At 39.0% G+C, this 21,006-nt stretch overlaps 1 protein-coding gene across 1 annotated transcript in view; it reads right to left on the bottom strand.

Moving 5' to 3' along the window:
- The window catches only part of CCDC81 (coiled-coil domain containing 81), a 46,027-nt gene extending 26,415 nt beyond the window's left edge, over window positions 1-19,612 (bottom strand). The window contains exons 1-5 of the mRNA XM_082340459.1: window positions 17,469-19,612; window positions 12,650-17,160; window positions 6,789-6,850; window positions 5,237-5,393; window positions 1,390-1,646 (exon numbers count right to left, since the gene is read on the bottom strand). Of these exons, the coding sequence (XP_082196585.1) occupies window positions 1,390-1,646; window positions 5,237-5,393; window positions 6,789-6,850; window positions 12,650-12,728 (555 nt within the window). The 5' untranslated portion in view covers window positions 12,729-17,160; window positions 17,469-19,612. The remainder of the gene's footprint in view (window positions 1-1,389; window positions 1,647-5,236; window positions 5,394-6,788; window positions 6,851-12,649; window positions 17,161-17,468) is intronic.
- Window positions 19,613-21,006: the final 1,394 nt, after the last annotated feature.

Below are 21,006 nucleotides of genomic sequence, written 5' to 3'. Positions count from 1 at the left end.
ACGTTATGGAACATTTGGGAGAAAACCAGTCACTCTCACAACTTTATAGCAGTTTCCCAAAATGTGTTTTATAGATGTTAATGAATATTGACTCAACCTAAAGTTCCATGATTAAATACATTCGGGCGGTTAAAGCAGCTTCTTTCCAGCCAGACCTCTCAGATCCTTTAACATGCCCCTGTGCTTTGGCCTCCAGACCATTTTTTCATAGAATATTTCTCAAGACTAGTTCTTTTGGAAAATGCTCCTTAAAAGGTAGGTCTTAGAGTGCAGCAGTCCAATTAAAACATTATCCTTTCTTTTAAACACATATTGAAGCTTACAAATTTCTGTAGAATCCCTGAGGGTGAGAGATGAAGCAGCACTTCGGCCTTGCTTCTGGTTTTGCAAATCTTGCCTATGTTTTTATGAAAAAGAGAGGGTGATACTTGTGTGTGTGTTTCCACTTTGCACACACAGGGTTGGCATCCCTCTTAGCAATCCTGTATGAAGCCAGAGTGTGGAGAAAACACCAAGAGCTTCATTATGCACAACTCCATCTCCTAAATACCCATCCCAGAGCACCACGAAAGGAGAAATTAGAGGGTAGAATTAAACCATATTTATAACCTTTCCTTTCATAGCTTTTTCATTTAAAAGTCTGGCTTTTGCTCTATGGGACACAGGATTATATAACATTCATGATAATCCAATTCGCTCATACAAACTTAGTACATTAAGATTCAGTGAGTCCTGTTGATTGACTGTTTAACTGCCTCCTTAAAGTCTGCTATGTCCAACTTAGCATGAAGGTCACACCAGCTACTTAACGGTTAACAGCGATGGGTCAATTATGAAATTTCTTCTACAACAATGCAAATTAAAAGCTAAAGATACATTTCCATGACTTGCATGTGATTTTTCTGTAGACTTTCATTGAAATAAAATAGTGTAATCAGCACAAAAAGAGTAATTAGGAAGTCTGGGCTTGAATTTCAGTTCTACGGCAGGGCACCCTGACTTCAGGTTCCCACATAACCTCTCTGAGTCCCCATTTTTCTCATTGGTAAAATCAGGATAATAATTCTGGTTTTATAATGTTTTGAGACTCAAATGAAATAATATACGAGGAAGAATTTTTTAAACCATAAGGTATTATAAAATGTTCAGAATTATAAGAGTTTCTATCACTATATTTTTCAGGTGGCATTGAATTAAAACTTAAAGTTCCTTAGCCCCTCTAATTTTTTTGTCAGAGAGTTAATCATCTATAAAACAAGTACTTCTTTGACTTGGGGTAACTGCCATTCAAAATATGTCAACCTTAGTTTTTCTTAAAGATGACCCATTTACAGATGATTCAGAGTTACAATCAGGAAAGGGGTTAGGAGAAGGAAAATATTAATTTACATTTGCTAGGGCTCTCGCCAAAGCCCCACTTCCATCCATTGTACAAAGGAAGTCCTTATAAAATCTCATCTTCACTTTGCCATCTTTGATCACAAGGACCCCAATTCCTTTGAATGTAAACTCCACGTTTTGTTTGGTGGAAATGGATCGTGATAAAAAAAGCAACGTCTCCTTCACACATCTTTCCACCGTATCTCTGTTAAATGGACCCTCTAGAGATATCATGACAAAATTAAGTGGAACAACTGGGATATCACCTAGAGGAGAAAAAGACAGTTGGGGTGAGGGGAAAGAAGTGGAAATTACAATAAGGACATATACACACTCACAAATAATTATCTGATTCTCACTTAATACTCAAAAATAGAACTGTCCATGTGAAGCCTTTAGTTGTACCCTATAAATAGATATTAATCAATACAATTTTCCCTAAAAGTAGAATGTTTTTTGCTCAGAATAAGAACAAATAGCTTCCTAAGCAATACTCCAGACAAGATTTTTATTTTCTCTTGGAGACATATTTATAACTAACTGTTCCTCTTCATCAGAGGGTTTTCTGAAGTTTTCAGTCCCCTTTCAGGACACGCTGCAGCAATATTTGCCTCTCTCCTCCAGTTATCTTATCATTTTTAAATGATTATAAATATCTACAAACATTAAGTGTTTTGAAAAGATAGTTATCTCCACTAGAAGTTACCTTTCAAGCAAAAGTGGGTCTTATCAGAAGGTATCAGTCTGAGTGACTTGCAGCCAGCTTTTCCTCTCTAATGAGTCCATAAATGGCAGTGCAGGGGAATATGGTTATATCTAGCATGAAAGTAAGCACAGGGTCTATTCAACTAGAACAGATATAGGAGCTATGCACGGTCCACAAGTCAGAAAAGAGGGAAAATAGGAAAGATGATCAAGATGATAAATTGAAAGAGAGACAGTAGGCAAGGTCCACTGATAGAGGACCAGGACAGAGAGAAGATAGGGACATTCTAAACATTCACTCGGCAAAACATTAATTTAGAGCCTTTCCAATGTTTACTACTGCTGGATGATGAGAATTACCAGCTCTACAATACACAAGCTTCCCTATATCAGCCCACAGCCTCCTGCACAATTTAATGGTGATTCTATACCATCTCCCCCTAGATTCTCCCCTCCCATTTGCCCAACGCCTATCTGCAATCTGCCTTCCAGCCCATTTATATAAGGATGCTGTCATCTCATGATGGACAAGACAGCAGAGACGTTGCAAATCTCATTCTCATGACTTCTCTGTAACTTCTGTGGGCTATACCCTCGCTTTTCTCTTGTATCCATGGCACCACTCTTGGCTCTCCAATTTCTTCCTCCTTGGTCTCTTTTGCTGGCTTCCTTCCCCTTCTGCTTCTTATAAGATGGTGTTTGTTTGTTTTAACAGGATTTTGTCTTTGTAGGTCTCCTCTTCTTACTTTATATTGTCTCCTGGGTAAATTTATCCTAATCCTGACCTCTAGTCTCCACCCCTCTCCTGACCTCTGAAATTATCTATACCTAAACATCCTGATAGGAATCTCAAATTCAACATGTCCAAAAGCAAACTCATTATTTTATCCACCACCACAGCCTGACTTCCCCTTCATTCCCTATGGCAGTTAATGGCATGAGTATCCATCTATTCTCTGAGAAATCTGAGTCATCCTAAATACCTTCCTTCCTCTTGCTACCCACCGATCTCCACTGGTAACCAAATCCCACCAGTTCTACATCTGAAATATCTCATGAGTAGATTCCCTCATCTTCCTCCTGATTGCCACTGCCTTCATTCAGGCTTTCACATATTTTACCAAACTACTTTACTTAAAAGAGCTACCTTCTTAAACTAAAAGCTGGACCAGTACAGATAAATCCCTGCTCAAAAAATTTCAGTGGCTCCTCAGTGCCTCGAGGATGAATTCCAAAGTCCTTATCAAACCATATAAGGCTCCTCACAATTTTACACTTACAAACCTCTTACTTCCCTCTATTTGCCTCCATAGTCAAATGCCCCGGCCACACAGAAGCATCTGTTATTCCCTTAACAGGCTTCACTCTTTCCCTTATGCTTGAATTGTTCATACTGTTCCTGAAATGCCTTCCACTGCCAGCAAAATCTTATCATCCTTTAAGACCTCCTGGCATGTCATCCTCCTAAATCTCCCCAAGCAGAGTTAGGCATCCTCCCCTCTGGGCTCCGCTGGCATTGATCCAGTTCTGCTCAATGACCCAGTTCTGATCAATGTTGCTTTTACAGCACTTAATCATGTTGCATCATTTTCTTATATATTTATCTACCATGCTAGATTCTGAGCTCTTCAAAGCAAGGACCATGTCTTAATAATCTTTAAGAATCACTGTACAATGTTTGATTAGTTACCTAATTAATGATGAAGAATCGTCACCCCAAAGCTAAACTGTCGGGAATTCCCTGGCGGTCCAGTGGTTAGGACTACGTGCTTTCACTGCCAAGGGCCCGGGTTCGATCCTTGGTCGGGGAACTAAGATCCCACAAGCCGTGCAGCATGGCCAAAAAAAAAGCTAAACTGTCTCTGTTCTTATAAATGAGTTCAATCATACATGTTTAATTCTGAAATTTCCTCCACCTCATAAAAAAATTAATTATAAATCTAAAGTACTTTTTTGGACCACACTACAAAATCCAAGGTGCAAAATAAGTCCTGTTCTAAGGCACAAATGTTTTTGCAAAAAAAGTTGGCTTTATTTTCACTTCATTTGGTAGGTTTTTGATGAATTAGGATATTACATTTCTTCTGTCATAACATTCTAGATTAAAAAATAGGCTGGAAAATCCATCAAACTCACCATACAGAATATATGCATAATGAATTCTAAGTATAGTTTGTTGGTGTTTGTTTGTTTTTCCAATATATCATTTTTTTGGTGGAAAGTTACTCTGAAAATTAACCTTCAGGGATGTTAACATAAAGGAAAGTTTCAGCCTTTTCACCTGTTGGCATTGGGGGTAGACGATCTCTCTTCATCCATATTTGAGTCTGATGCACGAGGGCATGATAACGAAGATCAAAAGGAACACAACCAGAAATTAGGAAGGAAGCCCCCAAAGGCCTCTAAGTAACCAGGGCAGGTGTCAGAAAGCCACACATTAAAGTTGGAATTCAAGCATCCTGTGGCAGGCATCATATCTCCCACTATGCCTCTAGCACCTGGAACAAGGCCTGGCACATAGTTGGCCCTCAGTAAATATTTGTAGAAGGAAGGAAGGAAGGAAGGAAGCAAGGAAGGAAGGAAGGAAGGAAGGAGGGAAGGGAGGGAGGAAGGAAGGAAAAGAGGGAGGAAAGGAGGGAGTGAACAAGGAAGGGAAGAAAGAAGGAAGATTTTAGGGTGCAAGAGGTGTATACAGTATTAAGTCTTTACGGAATTATTAAGCTTCTAATAACTTTTAAATTTTAATAGTTTAGATTATATATGATAGAAACACAGTAATCTTTTCTGAGCTGATATTAACTGCGATTCTTCCAACCTGTGACCCTAACTAACTTTCTCTTCTTTATAACCACTTTTAATTTCTTAGGATCTGAAATATGAATAAAAATCTGTATGACTTGGTGATGTGGCTTTTATGTAAATTTGCCTTGATGTCACATCAGGTTTTAAGCTACTGAGATTTAAAATGGCCCACAGGAAGACTGTATATAATTTCCTACCTTGGCCGCTCCCTCTGCCAAATGTACCACGTGAAAAGAGAGCTCCTCAAATAAGAAACCAATAAAGCAGCAACTGGCCAAGCTTTGCCCTTTCATTTTTATCCCCAGGCTGGTCACCTTCTGGGAAAGTCTTAAAAATGAAATATATTTACCAGGAGTATATACTTTGTTTTGTTTGAGTCCATGGATCTGTACTAACTTCTCCGCCATGATAAACATGGGCCTCTGAATTAGAATAAACTTGTTGTTTCCCACCTCAAGTTTTTGTCTCGTGAAAGTGAAAGTTCCAAGTCCTGGAATCTGAGCTCCCTGAGCAGACAAAGAAGGGGGAAAAAAACAACAAAGAGAATTCACTGTAAATGTAAAGAAAAATAATCCTTAGCACTGTTATCCCAAAAAACATGAAGAGAATTAAGCTTGGGCCTTAAAATTCAATGATCTTTATGATTCCTTACAGCTTTAGTATTTTATGACTCTAAGTTTTCAAATCAGTATAAAATATATCAATCCACGATGCTTTTCTGATCCTTCATCTCCATATCATTCAAAGGCTATGAGGACAAAGAAAACTTGTATGGATGCCATAGCTTCTTTTAATCTATATCTAAGATTACTCTTGTCCTAAATTGTGTGGCATTTTAAATTTTAATCCCTTGCCATAGGAGGGGGATTTAAGGGGTCATGAGAATCTCTGCTTTCTCATTCTTTTAGGTTTTATGTCCCTCACTTAAAATCAGACAACACAAAACATCCAAGACACATGCTGCAGTGTGGTGATCTTGGCTGAGGGTAGAAGCAAACACTTCTGGCTCTCACACTGGGTCTCTGTCTCCCTGGAAATATCATACATCAAGGGGTACAAACTCAAATGCCTGCAGGAGCAAAGAAAGAATGCAACGGAGTGAAGGTATCAAGCCAGAGAATGTGATGGCTAAGGAATGCATGCCCCATCTAAAGGGGAAAGCCCCTTGTCAGCTCCAGCCAAGTGTCACAGGTAGGGAAGGAAAACCGGTATCATTAATCTGCTGATTTTTTGAGAAAATAAATACAAATCTTTGTATAAACTCTTCCAATTTTAAGTGCTCATGACTAATTCAAATTATCAGACCAAATAAAATAGGTTTCAAGGATGAATTCAGCTCAAGAGCTGTCATATTGGGACCTCTGAGCAGGCTATAAAACTTTCACAACATCCCAGCTCCCTCCAAACTCCCCAGATCTCCAATCAGTTCTTTGGCATCCAAACAAGACTTGATGGGAGGAAATAGCCCAGCCCTGGGCAAAGTTTCTCACTTTTGGCAAGTTGAGTTCAGTTCCTGACTGCCTTCTTATATTTCAATTAAAATCCATCCCCTGCAAAGAGGCAAAACAAAAAGCATCATATCCTTCTATAGCCACGCCAGGAACTATCAGATCACAGATGAACAGAATTCACCTAGTTCGTCTACATGCACCCGGGCTGACCAGCGATACACTTCCTATCACCAGGGGAGCAGAACTTTCAAATTCATTACCTAAGGGTGAAATCCGTGTTTGTTAAATCTACTACCCACAAGTCCTAAGTGTGTGCATCATAAAATCCCAAAACTGCAAGTTAAACTGAGTGGCTCTAAAGTCTGCTATCCTGCTCCCAGCAAAACTATATGAGACCAAGGAGGAAAGATTCTTTGACTTCCTACATTAAAGTTAAAGTATAAATCCTACCTTGTGTAGGGATAGCTGCCGTTCCACGAATTCTGACACATGCCCCCAGATAGTAGAGACTTCTGAAATTCAAAGGAAACAAAAAATAATTTATGAGAGCACCCCTGTGATAGTATCTTAGTGTTAATAAATTAAAATGTAAATGCAGAATACAATAACAGTAATTTCTAATTAATTTAGAATTAACAGAAAATAAGGTCATTCTCCAAAGTTAATTTTCCTGGTAAGTAAAGCTTACCCCTTTAAGTTCCCAAAATGTGAAGGAGGAGGAGGAGGGAAAGGATGGGGGAAAGGGAGGAAGGGAGGAGGGGGAGGGGAAGAAGAAGAAATTTCTGAAGAAAATCTTCCTAGAATAAAGAGAAATCTGTCACTCCTTTCCCTTTATTCTATAAATAGAGTTAACCAAGTATAATATAGCCTTTTATTAATGACCCATTCAACAAACCTCTAAGGGTCTACTCTAGTATCTGATTAACATGAACATTCATTCTTGCACCATTCTATAACACAGGAAGACGGCCAGGGGCCACTAAGGCATGAAAGGCTGTTGTCTGTACACTGTTTCTGTACTTCTATTTTGGCTAAATTCTTGACTCTGCTTTTCACTCTCATTTGTCACCGTTGGACTCCAGCTATTGCTTCTCTCTGCTACTAGTACTTTGCACTTTCTGCTTTTGAATGGTCAAAGGGAGGCCTTCTAGGCTTATTTTCTTGTTCTGAGCTGTGTTCCCAAAAAACTGTGGTAGAAAAATAAGTAGTTACCAATAACTCAAGTGTTAATGTACGATATGAAGGTATACTCTAGTTATAACTAATATTCATAAATATAGAAAACTATGTCTGTGTTGACATTTCCATTCCAAACCTAGTCAGGAGTTTATTACAGATACGTTCCACTGATGAACTCTTGACAAATGAAAAGAGTGTTATGTTTTAATTCTCAAAATAAAGGATCAAGAACAGTGGCATTTACCAGGTTGCCACCTCAGGTCATAGATGCAGTTGGGGACAAAAACCAATTCTTTCCCCATTTTAGAAACTGCTTGATTTATTGGTATAACTGTTTTTCCTAATGGTTTAAACCACTACCTACAGCAGCAAATTGCAGTCTTTTAATCCAGTATATCAGGGTTATAAATATTTTTAATATGCCAGGGAAAGAGCAGGTTAGGCAACAAGAAGTAGCAGTGACTCTTATGAGCATCTAGGAACAAGTTGGGTGATGGAAACTTACTCAGTCACCAAGAAAACTAGGGCTGCATGCTACAGTGAGCCAAATGCCAAGATTCTGCCCTTCACTCCAAACCACGGATATACAGTTTACGATAATCAGGTATTTCTTCTATTCTATCCCATCCTACTGCATTTCCCACTGCTCCTCACCCCCGCAGACAAAAGGATTCTACTGCTGGCTGCTAAGAACTAAGAAGGGCTTTCAAACAGTCCCAACTGTTTTCTGAGTTCAAATTTTCATCATGACTAAAAATATTATTAATTCACTAATGATACAGAATCTCAATATCCAGACTTACATGGAGACTTTTCAAAGCAAAACTGTGAAGCCTTTCACCTAGACTCGTGATATGAAGCTCAAATTTCAGGAAAACAATCTAACCAAAGGAAATGATTTAATTAGGGCCAGGAGAAACTAGATAGCTTGCAACCAAACCCTAGTAGAAAGACTTGACTGAGCTTAATTAGAAATTTGAAGATTGTCTTTCCTCATTTGAATGATACATTCAAGTCCCCTGTGTCGTTTTACTCTATAAAATCTAATAGGCAAAGTCATATAAGAGCAGGGTTATTATTCTGAACTGAAATTTGATATTTTTCACTGAAGGAAAAGGAAAACATGTACAAGATTTCCTTTAAGAAGTTTTAGACTCCTGCAATTCAAATGGAATAGATTTGGAAATCTTACAGACTGTGATTTCTAACTTTGATGTTTTCTATATCCCAAAGTGTCAGAAAAGGTATAATTAAATCTCAAAAGAAAAATAATTTTAATCCAGTCTAAAAAGCAAATTAAAGAATATGCTACTTTTATATTTTTAGGAAAGCTGAGGTTATTATTTATTTTAATCAGATACTGAAATACCAAGAATCACAAGAAATAATCCCTGAACATACGTTCTATATTCAATTCAACCTTCATCTGACTTCAAATTCTAAACATTTTGTGCACTCAAAACCATATTTTTAAACACAATGCCAAGTATATTCCAAGCAGGAATACTGTATCTTAGTTATAATCATTATAAAAAAAAGGGCCAAGTGCCCATTATGTAATTATAGAATAATATATACTTGAAATAGATATTAATATCAAAAGACAAGCCCCCTGACTTTATAAAACACCTTCTAAAATTAAAATACTGATATACAAACACAGCAAATTATTACAGAGTGATTTGCACAAGGAAACATATTCCCAGAGCACAGTACAGTGGAAACACCAGTGTGCTGTGTGTCTGAAGACCTACAGCCTTCCTGTCTTCATGGATTGCTGGCTGTGTAGTCTTCAATACTTTCAACCAGTTCACATCTGTAAAATGATGATGGTACCCTCTAAGTACTATAACTACATAATATTAAACTTTGGTGAAACATATGAAAGCAGCAGGCCTTAACACACACAATGATGAAAAATTAATTTGTGTGTTTTGCTGATACTGGGAGTTTATCTTCATCTCCTTTACAGTGGGTCATTTGTGAAAGTTAAGTAAATAGTCATTTGACTTCTGCTTCTGTCATTCAATCAATAAAGCTCTTGCTGAAATCACCAATGGTCTCCTTGTCAATAAATTCAATGGACTTGTTTAATTGTTCACCTCTCTGACCACTCCCTCCTCCTTTAAGCCCCTGTCTTTTTGGCTTTTGTGACACTACTCTCTCCTGGGTTTTCTTCTTACCTCTCTAGGTATTTCTTCTCAGTCTCCTTTGCAAGCCTACCTTCCTCAACCCAGCCATTAAATGTTGGAGTTTCTCAAGACACAACCCTAAGCCGCCTTCCCTTTTCACTCTATACTTTCTGCCTAAGCAGTCACATCTATGCCCAGGGCTTTAATGACCACCAATATGCAGATGACCCCAAATGTTTATTTAGAAGCCCAGACACCCTCTGGTCTTTTGAGGTTGCAGACCTGTGTACCCAACTGCCTTCTTGGATATCTCACGAAGGCACTTTAACTTGGATTTTCCTTCCCTTAAATGTTGTCCTTTTCCCAGGGTTTCAATCTCAACAAATGGTCCCATCATTTACTCAGTTATATAAGCCGGGGACTCAGAAGGCATCCTTGAAACTCCCCTTCTCTGTCACCTCTATATCCAGTCCATCACTATAATTTGTAGAGTTTTTCTCCAAATAGCCTTTCAGTCTGTCCACTTCTCTCCATTTTTACTGCTACCAATTCAAACCAAGAGTGAATTCAGATGACTCATTCCCACTTAGGTTACTGTTATAGGCATTCTTGACCCTCCAATTCATTCTCCACATTGCCACCAGACCAGTCTCCTCAAAACGCAAATTTGACCATGCCATTCAGCTCCTCCTTTAGCTCCACTCAAAACACTTAACAGCTTCCCCTCAGGCTGAACATAAAAGCCAACATCCTTAACGTGACTTATGAGGCCATGCCTAATCTGACCCCTCCATTTCCCTCCCGCCTCCTTTACGAACACATTCCCTACTGCAGCTATAGCACCACAGAGCATGTTGACCTTCTTTCAGCTCCTCAATCACACCATGCTCCCTCCCTCCAGAGCTTTTGCTCTTGCTATTCTCTCTGCCAAGAACACTCTCACCTCCCCTCCACTCCCTATTCAACTGATCCATTTCACCTACTAAATTCTGAAACCTAGCAGGACGCTGTGGGGCCTTCCCAGGGACAAACCCCCCACCCTCTGTGTCCCCTGCCTATTGTTTGTAGGAAAGCTTTAGCCTCCTAGGCCTTCCCCGAGTTCCAAAGAGCAAATTTAATCAGAGAAGTGAGAAAATGCAAAAACGAAGGAAAACAGTCAAGCAAGACAAAATAATAAGAGTTTAGCCATAAAGCAAAGTCAAGAACCTTCAGTTCCTCTTCAAGGGATAAAGATAATGTCCTGAGCCATATCCTTGAGTTGTTTTGTGGATACTAAAAGCCCCACCAGGTGGAGGAAGTTAACTGCATGCAGACCACAAGCATGTAGATCCCAGACAGGTTGGAATTAGAAGGTTGGTAACTGAGATTCCTGAAACGTCACCCTGTTACCTCAACATCACGCGAAGCAGAGAATCATACATGAGCTGATCATGCACCCTGCAACCCTCTCCCTCACACTGTTTTTAAAAACCCTTCCCTGAAAGCCATTGAGGAATTCGGTTCTTTTGAGCATGAGCTTCCCATTCTCCTTGCTTGGCCCTGCAATAAAGGCTATACTTTCCTTCACCACAACCTGGTGTCAGTAGATTGACTTTGCTGCACATTGGGCAAATGGACCCAAGTTTGGTTTCATAACAATTCCAACTCATTCTTCACATCTCAGCTCAAATCTTCCCTTCTTCAGCAAATCTTGACACACACCTCCATCCTCACCCTCATTAAAAGTTCTCATTGTACCATGCACCTCCTTAGTAGCACTGACTAAATGTAAATTTATATTTATTTCTGTGACTACTTGGTTAATGTGTATCTTCCCCATTAGATTGTAAATTCCAAGGTTTTGCTCAACATCAGTTCTCTAGTGCCCAGCACATAGTAAGTTCTCAAAATACTTGAATTGAAGAAATTATATATAAATTTATAAATATGGCAAATATTTAAAAATCCATAAAACCATTATTTTAAACACTTCTTTTAGAATTAACAGGAAAAATAGGAGTGATGCAGGGGAAAGAGAAAGAAGAGGCATGTACTCCTATTTATTTTGTCTCCTAAAATCGTTTGGTTAAAGCCTAGGCATCATCCCTAAGTTACAATGACTTAATAGCAATAATAGCTTGCATTTCTGGAGCTCCTTTCTTCCCAAGGGCTCCTGTTGCTTGTAGACAGATCTCAGTGTCACTTTAGGGTCACTTTTTTAAGAAACTATGTTTTTAACCAAGCCTAGTAAGTTTTTTATGAGAAGATGTCAGGTCTTCTTCCAAACACCCAGTTTTTTTTGTTTTTTCGTTTTATCTCACTTTCTTAACACAACCCCAAGATACCACTGGCAACAAAAGTAGCCTTGTCTTTGCATGAATTCTGAGAAGGAGCCCTTTGGGGTGGTTGTTTTAGCTAACGTTTATTGAGCACTTACTCTGTGCTAGTCCCTGAGCTAATCCCTATGTATACATTATCTTGTTTAATCAAAAACTCTCAGCTGGGGCTTCCCTGGTGGCGCAGTGGTTAAGAATCTGCCTGCCAATGCAGGGGACACTGGTTCAAGCCCTGGTCCCAGAAGATCCCACATGCCACAGAGCAATTAAGCCCATGTGCCACAACTACTGAGCCTGCGCTCTAGGGCCCGCCAGCCACAACTACTGAAGCCGGTGCACCTAGAGCCTGTGCTCCACAAGAGGAGAAGCCACCTCAATGAGAAGCCCATGCACCGCATGGAAGAGTAGCCCCACTCACCGCAGCTAAAGAAAGCCCACTGTCAGCAACGAAGACCCAAGGCAGCCAAAAGTAAAATAAATAAATTTATAAAAACCCTCAGCTGGCCCTTTTCTCTCATTAAAGAAGTCAATAAAGAAAGTGTATTTGGACATCCAGCGTGAGGCTGCCAAGGCAACACGGCCAGTCAAGGCCGGCCAGAGACAAGGGATAGGGAAGAAGGTCTCCGCCTTGACCCCCAAGCAGGTAAAGCTTCGTTCCCAGGGCCCCCTGCCCCATGTCGCTTACCCTCCTTGCTCAGCGAGGGCAGCGTGTGCAGTACGTGCCTGCCTAGGTCCTGCAGGGAAGGGACGATGGTATCCAACATCTCCAGTCCCCAATCGTCTGGGTCTTCAAAGGGTCTCTTTTCTTCCTTCTTTATATGGAGTTTACACAAATGTGGTTTTCCCACTCTCCTGGGAAATTTGGATGTGTCTTAAAAATAAAAATTATCAAATCTTGATTTTTTTTTTTTTTTCTTTCTTAAACGTTTTTTCTCGCCGTCCCTCCCCCACTCTGGCTCTCCCGGAAAGGCTCCCACTACAGGAACTCAGAGCGCTGTCTGGCGTTTGAATCAGAAAGTGCAAATCCAAGCCCTCGGGACCACCAAGTGGCCCAGTGAGAGTGTATGCCGGAGCGGTGAGCAAGGTAGGGGGACTGAGGGAGGGCAGGCCAGCCAAGGGGAGGGAGGAGCGCGTTGCTAGGATGCGACAAAGGCTTGCTCCGTTGCCAGGGAGTCAGAGTAGGGCCTCGGCCCCGCCCCCTTAGGTGGATCGGGTCCCAGGTGGCCCGGGTGATCCCGGGAAGAGATTGGGAAGTAACTTAATGGTTTTTAACTTTGTTTTTTCCTTACCCTCTTACCCTGAGCAGCGAAGAGTCTTGGTCACTTTTGTAATCACCTTGGACAAAATCTGGGAATAACCTTTTGCCCCGAGTGATGGACTTTTGGGTCTCTGGATCTGTTTGAGGGTTTGAGTGTGAGCCGGAATTTGTTTCTCGGGTTTGATTTTTCCTAGGCTCCCCTCATAGGAAATGGAGGGCAGTAGGTTTGGGGAGGGAGTTGACTTTTTTTTTCATTACAGTCATTTTCCCCCCTTCCTTTTACAGTTAACCAATCTCATTCTGTAGAATCGTTTTCATACTCTCTCCTCTGCTGATAATGAATTATCACAAAGCAAACACACCCATGTAAACCCCATCCAGATCAAGAAATAGAACTCCATCAGTACCACAGAAACACACTTCATTCCCCCACCAGGCATTATTCCAACAAATACTATAAATTAGTTTTACCTGTGTTTGAACTTTTGGAATCATACAGTATGTATTCTTCTGTGTGTGGCTCTGTCACTAAACGTTGTGAGATTTCTCCGTGGTTTCTGCAGTAGCAATTTGTTCATTTTCAATGTTGCATGTTATTCCTTTGTGTGACTATGGCACTATTTATCCATTCCTCTGTTGAGGGGATGTGAGTTGTTTCCATCTGGAGCCATTAGGAATAATGTTGCTGCAAACATTCTTGTACACAATTTTTGATGCACATATGTACACATTTCTGATATGTATATAACTAGGAGTAGATGACTGGGTCATGAGAAATGCAGATTTTAACAAATAATGCCAAGCGGATTTCTAAAGTGGTTGTCCCAATGGTGGTGGGAGGGAAGAACTTCTGGCACATAGTGTGGGCAGAAACCAGAGATGCTTTGCAGCCTGCAATGCACAGGGCAGTCCTGCACAGTGAAAATTGTTCCACATTCTGCATCATTTTTCATATCTCATCAGATTTCCATGTAAGAAGGAAAAAAAAAAAGGCTGCTTATGAGCCTAGAAAAAAATCCACTTTACATGTAAATACAAAGAAATCTTTGTTCAATTTCAATATCACTTAATTTCCCAAGAATTTAAAACCCAAGTAAATTGGGGGGAGACTATGCTCTTTTTCAGGATTTAAGAAGAATTCTTCACCAGTTAGGAAAATTATATCATCACCATCAATTAGGCTGGTGGTAGCTGAGTAGCCAACACACCTGAACTAAGTTGAATTTGTAGCTATTGCATTCAAAGTGATTTTTCCTATAGATAAAGCATGTGGTAACTTTATTTGCCTTCCAGCATAGTCATGCCTGGACGTATATGTGTTAAAATATGTATTATTTTACTATACAGTACTTACCTTTAATTTCTCTGATATACTAGAGTTATAACTTTATATTCATTTTAAATGGTATGCTGTATTATATGGTGTATTATACATAAACCTCATTTCAGGATAATAAGAAGGCATTACAAAATATTTGTTATCAAAAAGAGGGCTTCCCTGGTGGCTCGGTGGTTAAGAATCCGCCTGCCAATGCAAGGGACACAGGTTTGAGCCCTGGTCCGGGAAGATGCCACATGCGTCGGAGCAACTAAGCCCGTGATCCACAACTACTGAGCCTGCGCTCTAGAGCCCACGAGCCACAACTACTGAGCCTGCACGCCTAGAGCCCGTGCTCCACAACAAGAGAAGCCACCACAATGAGAAGCCAGAGCAACACAACGAAGAATAGCCCCAACTAGAGAAAGCCCGCACGCAGCAACGAAAACCCAATGCAGCCAAAAATAAATAAATTAAATAAATAAATTAAAAAAAAAATTTTTTAATTAATAAAAAGAAGAATTGTTCTATCTAATAAAACTGAGAACCTCTGTGTTAGAAAATGGCAAGCTCTATAACTCAGCCTCTTTCTCTCTCTACCTTGTTTACTAAGAAGCTCAGAACTAAGTTCTGGGCCTTTCTTAAGCTAGTTTCTTGGAAAAATAAGTTCCCCTCACCCTCCCTTTTACCATCTGCCTTTTTAGTCTATTGATGGTGTTGTGTCTTGAAGCACTTGTCCTTGCAGCATAGATGTCTCAAATCTTTTGGGGAAATAAGCAGAGAAGACTGCTAAATGGCTCAGCAGCAAGCAAAGGGCAAACTCTTTTGTGACATTTGAACAGTTGCCCAGCCAGCTATTTTTAGTGGCAATATCAGCATTATTGTTCTATCTTAAGATAATAATGGAATTGTAAAAATATATTAGTTTCCTAGAATAATAGATTAGATTTTGAGTGAATTATGGTGATGACAATTTTAGTCTCTAGAAAAGCTGTCTTCAGTTTCAGAAGATGGTTATGAATGACTGCTAATTATTAGTGACTTGTAGATGGCCAAAGGAGGATCTACAAAAGATGAAGTCCTTTCTTTCAAGGTCATCTTTTCCTTTTGTCAAAGGTCTCTTGACAAAAGAGGCTGTGGAAACACACACGACCCTGTGTTTACTAGCAACTTCCAATGAGCTGTTCATATCCTGAAACTACATACACTTCAGCTGAAAATAAAGCTTGAGCAAACTGTGCAATTCCACTGCTAATAATTCACTCTTTGGATATACCTGCATGATACATTAAAAAAAAAATGTGTATGCAACATTGTTTGTAATGCTAAATCTTAGAATTAACCTAAGATAACCAGCATAGGAAACTAGTAAAATTATAAATCTGTACTTTGAAATACATTTTTAAGAGTTTGCTTAAAAGAAAGATTACACTTATGTGCTGATATTTTAAAAGTTTCAAGATTATTAAGTAAAAACCTGTTGCAGAATAGTATTTATAATATGATCCTATCTGTTCCAAAAACACATATATATGTAATTATACATGCATATTGATATATATGTTAGTAAATACATAGAATATTTGAGAAAAGATACACAAAAAATATTAGCAATGGTTATTTTTGGATACCGTGAAATTGTGTGTAGAAGTACAAGAGTTCAGAGAACCTTTCACTTTTCTCCTTTATTTACTGTTTACCAAGAACATGGATTACTTTAATAATATTTTAGAGATAATTTACCAAAGAAAGAGAGACAGAGAGAGAGAGATACAGGCAGAGTGCAGAGATTCATGTAAACACTGAAACAAACAAACTGGGCCAAAGTTTTCCAAAGTGTTTCAATGTACGTATAATTTTCTGCAAGCTCCAACTTGCCTCCCAAAACCCACACTGAATGAGCAGTCGCTTTTACCCAGGTCCCAAAGCATACACAATATTCAGTGGCTCATATTCAGGGCAACTTAGAAACCTACTGAAAAAGAAAACATTTACAGTACAATTTAAAAAATTGACAGCACCAAATGCTGGCAACGATGTAAAACAACATACATTGCTTGTGGAGTTTAAAAAGGTACAACCACCTCTGAAAATTAGCAGTTTCTTAGGAATTTAAACATACACTTACCACATGACCCAGCAACTCCACTTTTAGATATTTACCCAAGAGAAAAGAAATTTATGTCCACACAAAACTTGTCCACAAATGTACATAGCATCTTTATTCATAATAGCCAAAAGCTAAGTACAACCCCAAATGTTCATCAACAGAAGGATGAATAAACCATTTATGCAATGTAATACAATGGAACACTAATCCACTGACACATACAGTAACATGTATGAATCTCAAAAACATGTTGAACGAAAGATGCCAGACACAAAAAAGTACATTCTATATCATTTCATTTTTTTGAACTTCAAGACAGATCAAACTACTCTACAGTAGTAGAAATCAGAGCAGTAGGTGGTTATGAATGGTAAGGATTCACTGCAGTGTGACACAAGGGAACTTTCTGGAGTGATGGAAATGTTCTATATCTTGACTGTGGTGTTGGTTCCAGGTGTATATTTTTGTCAAAACTTACAGAATTGTACACTTAAAACATGTGCATTGGGGCTTCCCTGGTGGCGCAGTGGTTGAGAATCTGCCTGCTAATGCAGGGGACACGGGTTCGAGCCCTGGTCTGGGAAGATCCCACATGCCGCGGAGCAACTGGGCCCGTGAGCCACAACTACTGAGCCTGCGCGTCTGGAGCCTGTGCTCCGCAACAAGAGAGGCCACGATAGTGAGAGGCCCGCGCACCGCGATGAAGGGTGGCCCCCACTCGCAGCAGAAATGAAGACCCAACACAGCCAAAAGTAAATAAATAAATACATTAATTAATTAATTTTTTAAAAAAACTTAAAAAAAAATGTGCATTTCACTGAGTGCAAGTCTTACCCCAATTTTTAAAAATGTAAATATAGACACTATTTTCACTGAAAAAAAAATACATACTCTTGTTTTGATATTACACAGCACCAGAATAAAAATCTGCAATAAATAATTTAATCCACATCTATTGAATATCTAATTTGTATCAAGCACTTTGCTATTTGCTAAGAGAAATACAGCAGTAGAAAATCCCTACACATGAGAAGTATACAATTCATTCACATTTAATAAATATTTATTGAAGATGGTTCTAAAACCAGGATTTGGTTCCAAAGACAAAGCATAAATTGAAAACTGAATATGGGCAAAATTACTCTAGAAATACCTTTTTAGGAAAGTACCATGTTGGAGACCCATATAACACCTCTTGGTTCATAAACCCAATACAGCCAGTCTTTCTCTCCAGCATTGGATCAGGTCACTTTCTTCAGGTGAGCATGTAATGAAGCAGTTGGCTGGTGATTAGGAAAGCAGTCTTGTTTGAAAAATTCAACCAAGTAGTAGAATTGAACTCAGCATGGTGAGATGCTTACACTATGAAAGGTACTTGGGAACTGAGACAGATTGGAAATTACCAGATGTGGGACTCCACTGGTGGCGCAGTGGTTAAGAATCTGCCTGCCAATGCAGGGGACACAGGTTCAAGCCCTGGTCTGGGAAGATCCCACATGCCGCAGAGCAATGAAGCCTGTGCACCGTAACTACTGAACCTGCGCTCTAGAGCCCTCAAGCCACAACTACTGAGTCCACATGCCACAACTACTGAAGCCCGCATGCCTAGAGCCCATGCTCTGCAACAAAAGAAGCCACCGCAATGAGAAGCCCGTGCACCACAATGAAGAGTAGCCCCCACTCACCGCAACTAGAGAAAGCCCGCATGCAGCAATGAAGACCCAACACAGCCAAAAATAAAAATAAATAAATAAATAAATTTATATTAAAAAATAGAACGAATGTCCTTATACATTAAAAAAAGAAAGAAAGAAAGAAAGAAAGAAAATTACCAGATGTATATCTTCAACCCTTTGCTAACTCAAGGGTTTATGGTGACTTTGTACTATGTCAAGTTAGCTAAGATGGAACTGCATTTCTCAGAATCCCCTTCCCTGTATGACTCTAGGTTAGGGTTAGTTAAAAGAGAAATTTGTGTGAGATTTGGAAGGCAGAAGTAAAGTAGAAGACTTTTTTTGCTCTGAAAATCACTTTAGGGCCAGGCACTAATCATGGCAGCTCACCGTGTTGGCATGGGCAAGCAGCCTGTACTGCAGCTCTCCAGCTCCCGCCAGGTCTCTCCTTCAGCTTTTCTGAATCCTCAACTAGGTGCATGTTCAACAGTGTGGCCAATGGTACCACGTTATCCTACAGGTCATTCATATCACTGAAGTTGGATGCAATGAGAGACACATGCAGGTTCCACTTTGTCCTTGTGGTTCCAGCTTGTCCTCACCAGTTCCAATCTTTCCTTACTCTATCCCATTTTATGACCACTTTCCTTCCTGACTGCTGCCCTGCTGACTTTAAGCCCAACACCAGACACAGCCTGCTTAACCAGGTCTTACATAATTGTAAGAGCTAATGCCCATGATAAATCCCATATTTTCTATCATTTATAGAGGTTCTGTTTCTTTGATTTAACCCTAACTGATAAAGGACTGGTGGTTAAAACTGAAATATTTAAATCAAATTATTCTCTTTCAGCTTTACATAGACTTGAATTCACATAAATTAAGTGTTTATGCACTGCAACTCTATTGTAAAGCTATGTTTAACTCTCATGTTAGAGGTATAAAGACAATGTAATAGGAGTACAAGGGGAGGGAGGTTACTTCTGAGATGATTGGTCTGAATGCTTAGTAAAGAGGTTTGGGGTTACTTGGAAGGTGTAGATGGTTCCTGAAAGTTCTGGAATAAGAGGATGACCTGATCACTCACACAGACTATTATATTCTTCAGTACTGTATTAAAATGGAGTTGGTATTTCATTACATGGCATAAAGAATCCATATGTCAGAAGGCAACTAAACAGTTGATCCTCAAACAGCACGAGTTTGAATTGCCCGGGCCCACTTGCATGCAGATTTTTTTTCACTAAACATATCCTATGGTACTACAGATCCTGGGATGGTTGAATCCACAGATGCAGAACAGCAGATATGGGGGTGGGGGGGTGGGGGCTGAGAGCCAACTGTAAAGTTATAGGGGGATTTTCCACTGCAGGGAGCGTTGGCACTCCAAACCTCACCCTCTCCCCATTGTTCAAGGGTCAACTGCAATCAGAGAAATTTCTGAGAGAGATGAGGGGAAGCTACCAAACAACTAAAAGGATAAGTGCTAGTCTTGGGAAGACTGGCCCCAGAATGATTAATGTCATTGGGAGTGACTGCTATTTATAAACTTTTGACAGACAAAATGGCAAAGATGTAACACAACTGACCAAAGATAAATTAGATAATATGACAAATGAGAATACTTTAAGACTAAGCTATAGAATGATATCCCAAGGAAGAAATGTAGGAAAATTCATCAAGTCAGACTATTTAAAAAGAAAATATTTCAAGTAATAGATAGCACACTGTCACCATTCTACCTGGCCTATCTGCAGGATAAAAGTCATACAATAGGACTTTCCCATGTTTAATAGATGTGACCTCAATGAATAATAAATATGATAATGATACCCATGTATATAATATTATCTATTTATGAATACTAAGTTAATATTTATGCTATACTCATCTGACCTGTCATTCTTATAAACATTTTGCACCTTTTTTTCCATTTCACATAAGCTAAAATAAAAAATTTTGCAATTGAAGACCTGAGTTTACACCTGATGTTAGCATAAATAATTGTATGGCTGAAAAAATGTTAATACTTCAGAGCTTCAGTTTTTCATTCATAAAATAAGAATAATGATGATAAATGCTAATAGAGGAAATTCCAGTATGCTTAAAGAAACAATGGGAAAAGTTAAATGAGAAAAAAATTTTGCTTCCAAAAATACTAAACTCACAGTTACTCACCCAATTTTACCATTATATTGTACCATTCTGCACACCAAAATAAAATGTAATTTCTATAGACAAAAGAATACTTCTTGACTGTTCTTTAAATGGAGACTACTGATAAATGAACATACTCTGAAAAGAACTGAAATGTAGTTGATTTTGGCATTGTGTGATAAATTGGTCAGCCAACTCACTTCACACAATACACAAAGATTAACTGAAAATGGATCATAGACCTAAATCTAAAAGTAAAAACTATAAAACTTCTAGAATAAAATGTAAGAGAAAATCTTGGGGTTAAGCAAATATTTATTAGAACACAAAAAGCATTAATAATAAAAGTTTAAAATTTCATAAATGGGACTTTATCAAAATTAAAAACTTTTGCTCTTTAAAAGACGCCATTATGAAATGAAAAGGAAAGACATACCAGGAAAAAAATATTCACAATGCAAATATCTGACAACTGGTATACAGAATATATATTTTTTTAATATTCCTAAAACTCAATAATAAGAAG

This window comes from Balaenoptera borealis (genome assembly GCF_965194805.1).
Source record: "Balaenoptera borealis genome assembly, chromosome: 11".
NCBI classification, from domain to species: domain Eukaryota; kingdom Metazoa; phylum Chordata; class Mammalia; order Artiodactyla; family Balaenopteridae; genus Balaenoptera; species Balaenoptera borealis.
The sequence above is the reverse complement of the archived record's forward strand: the minus strand, read 5'-3'. Positions and strand labels throughout refer to the sequence as shown.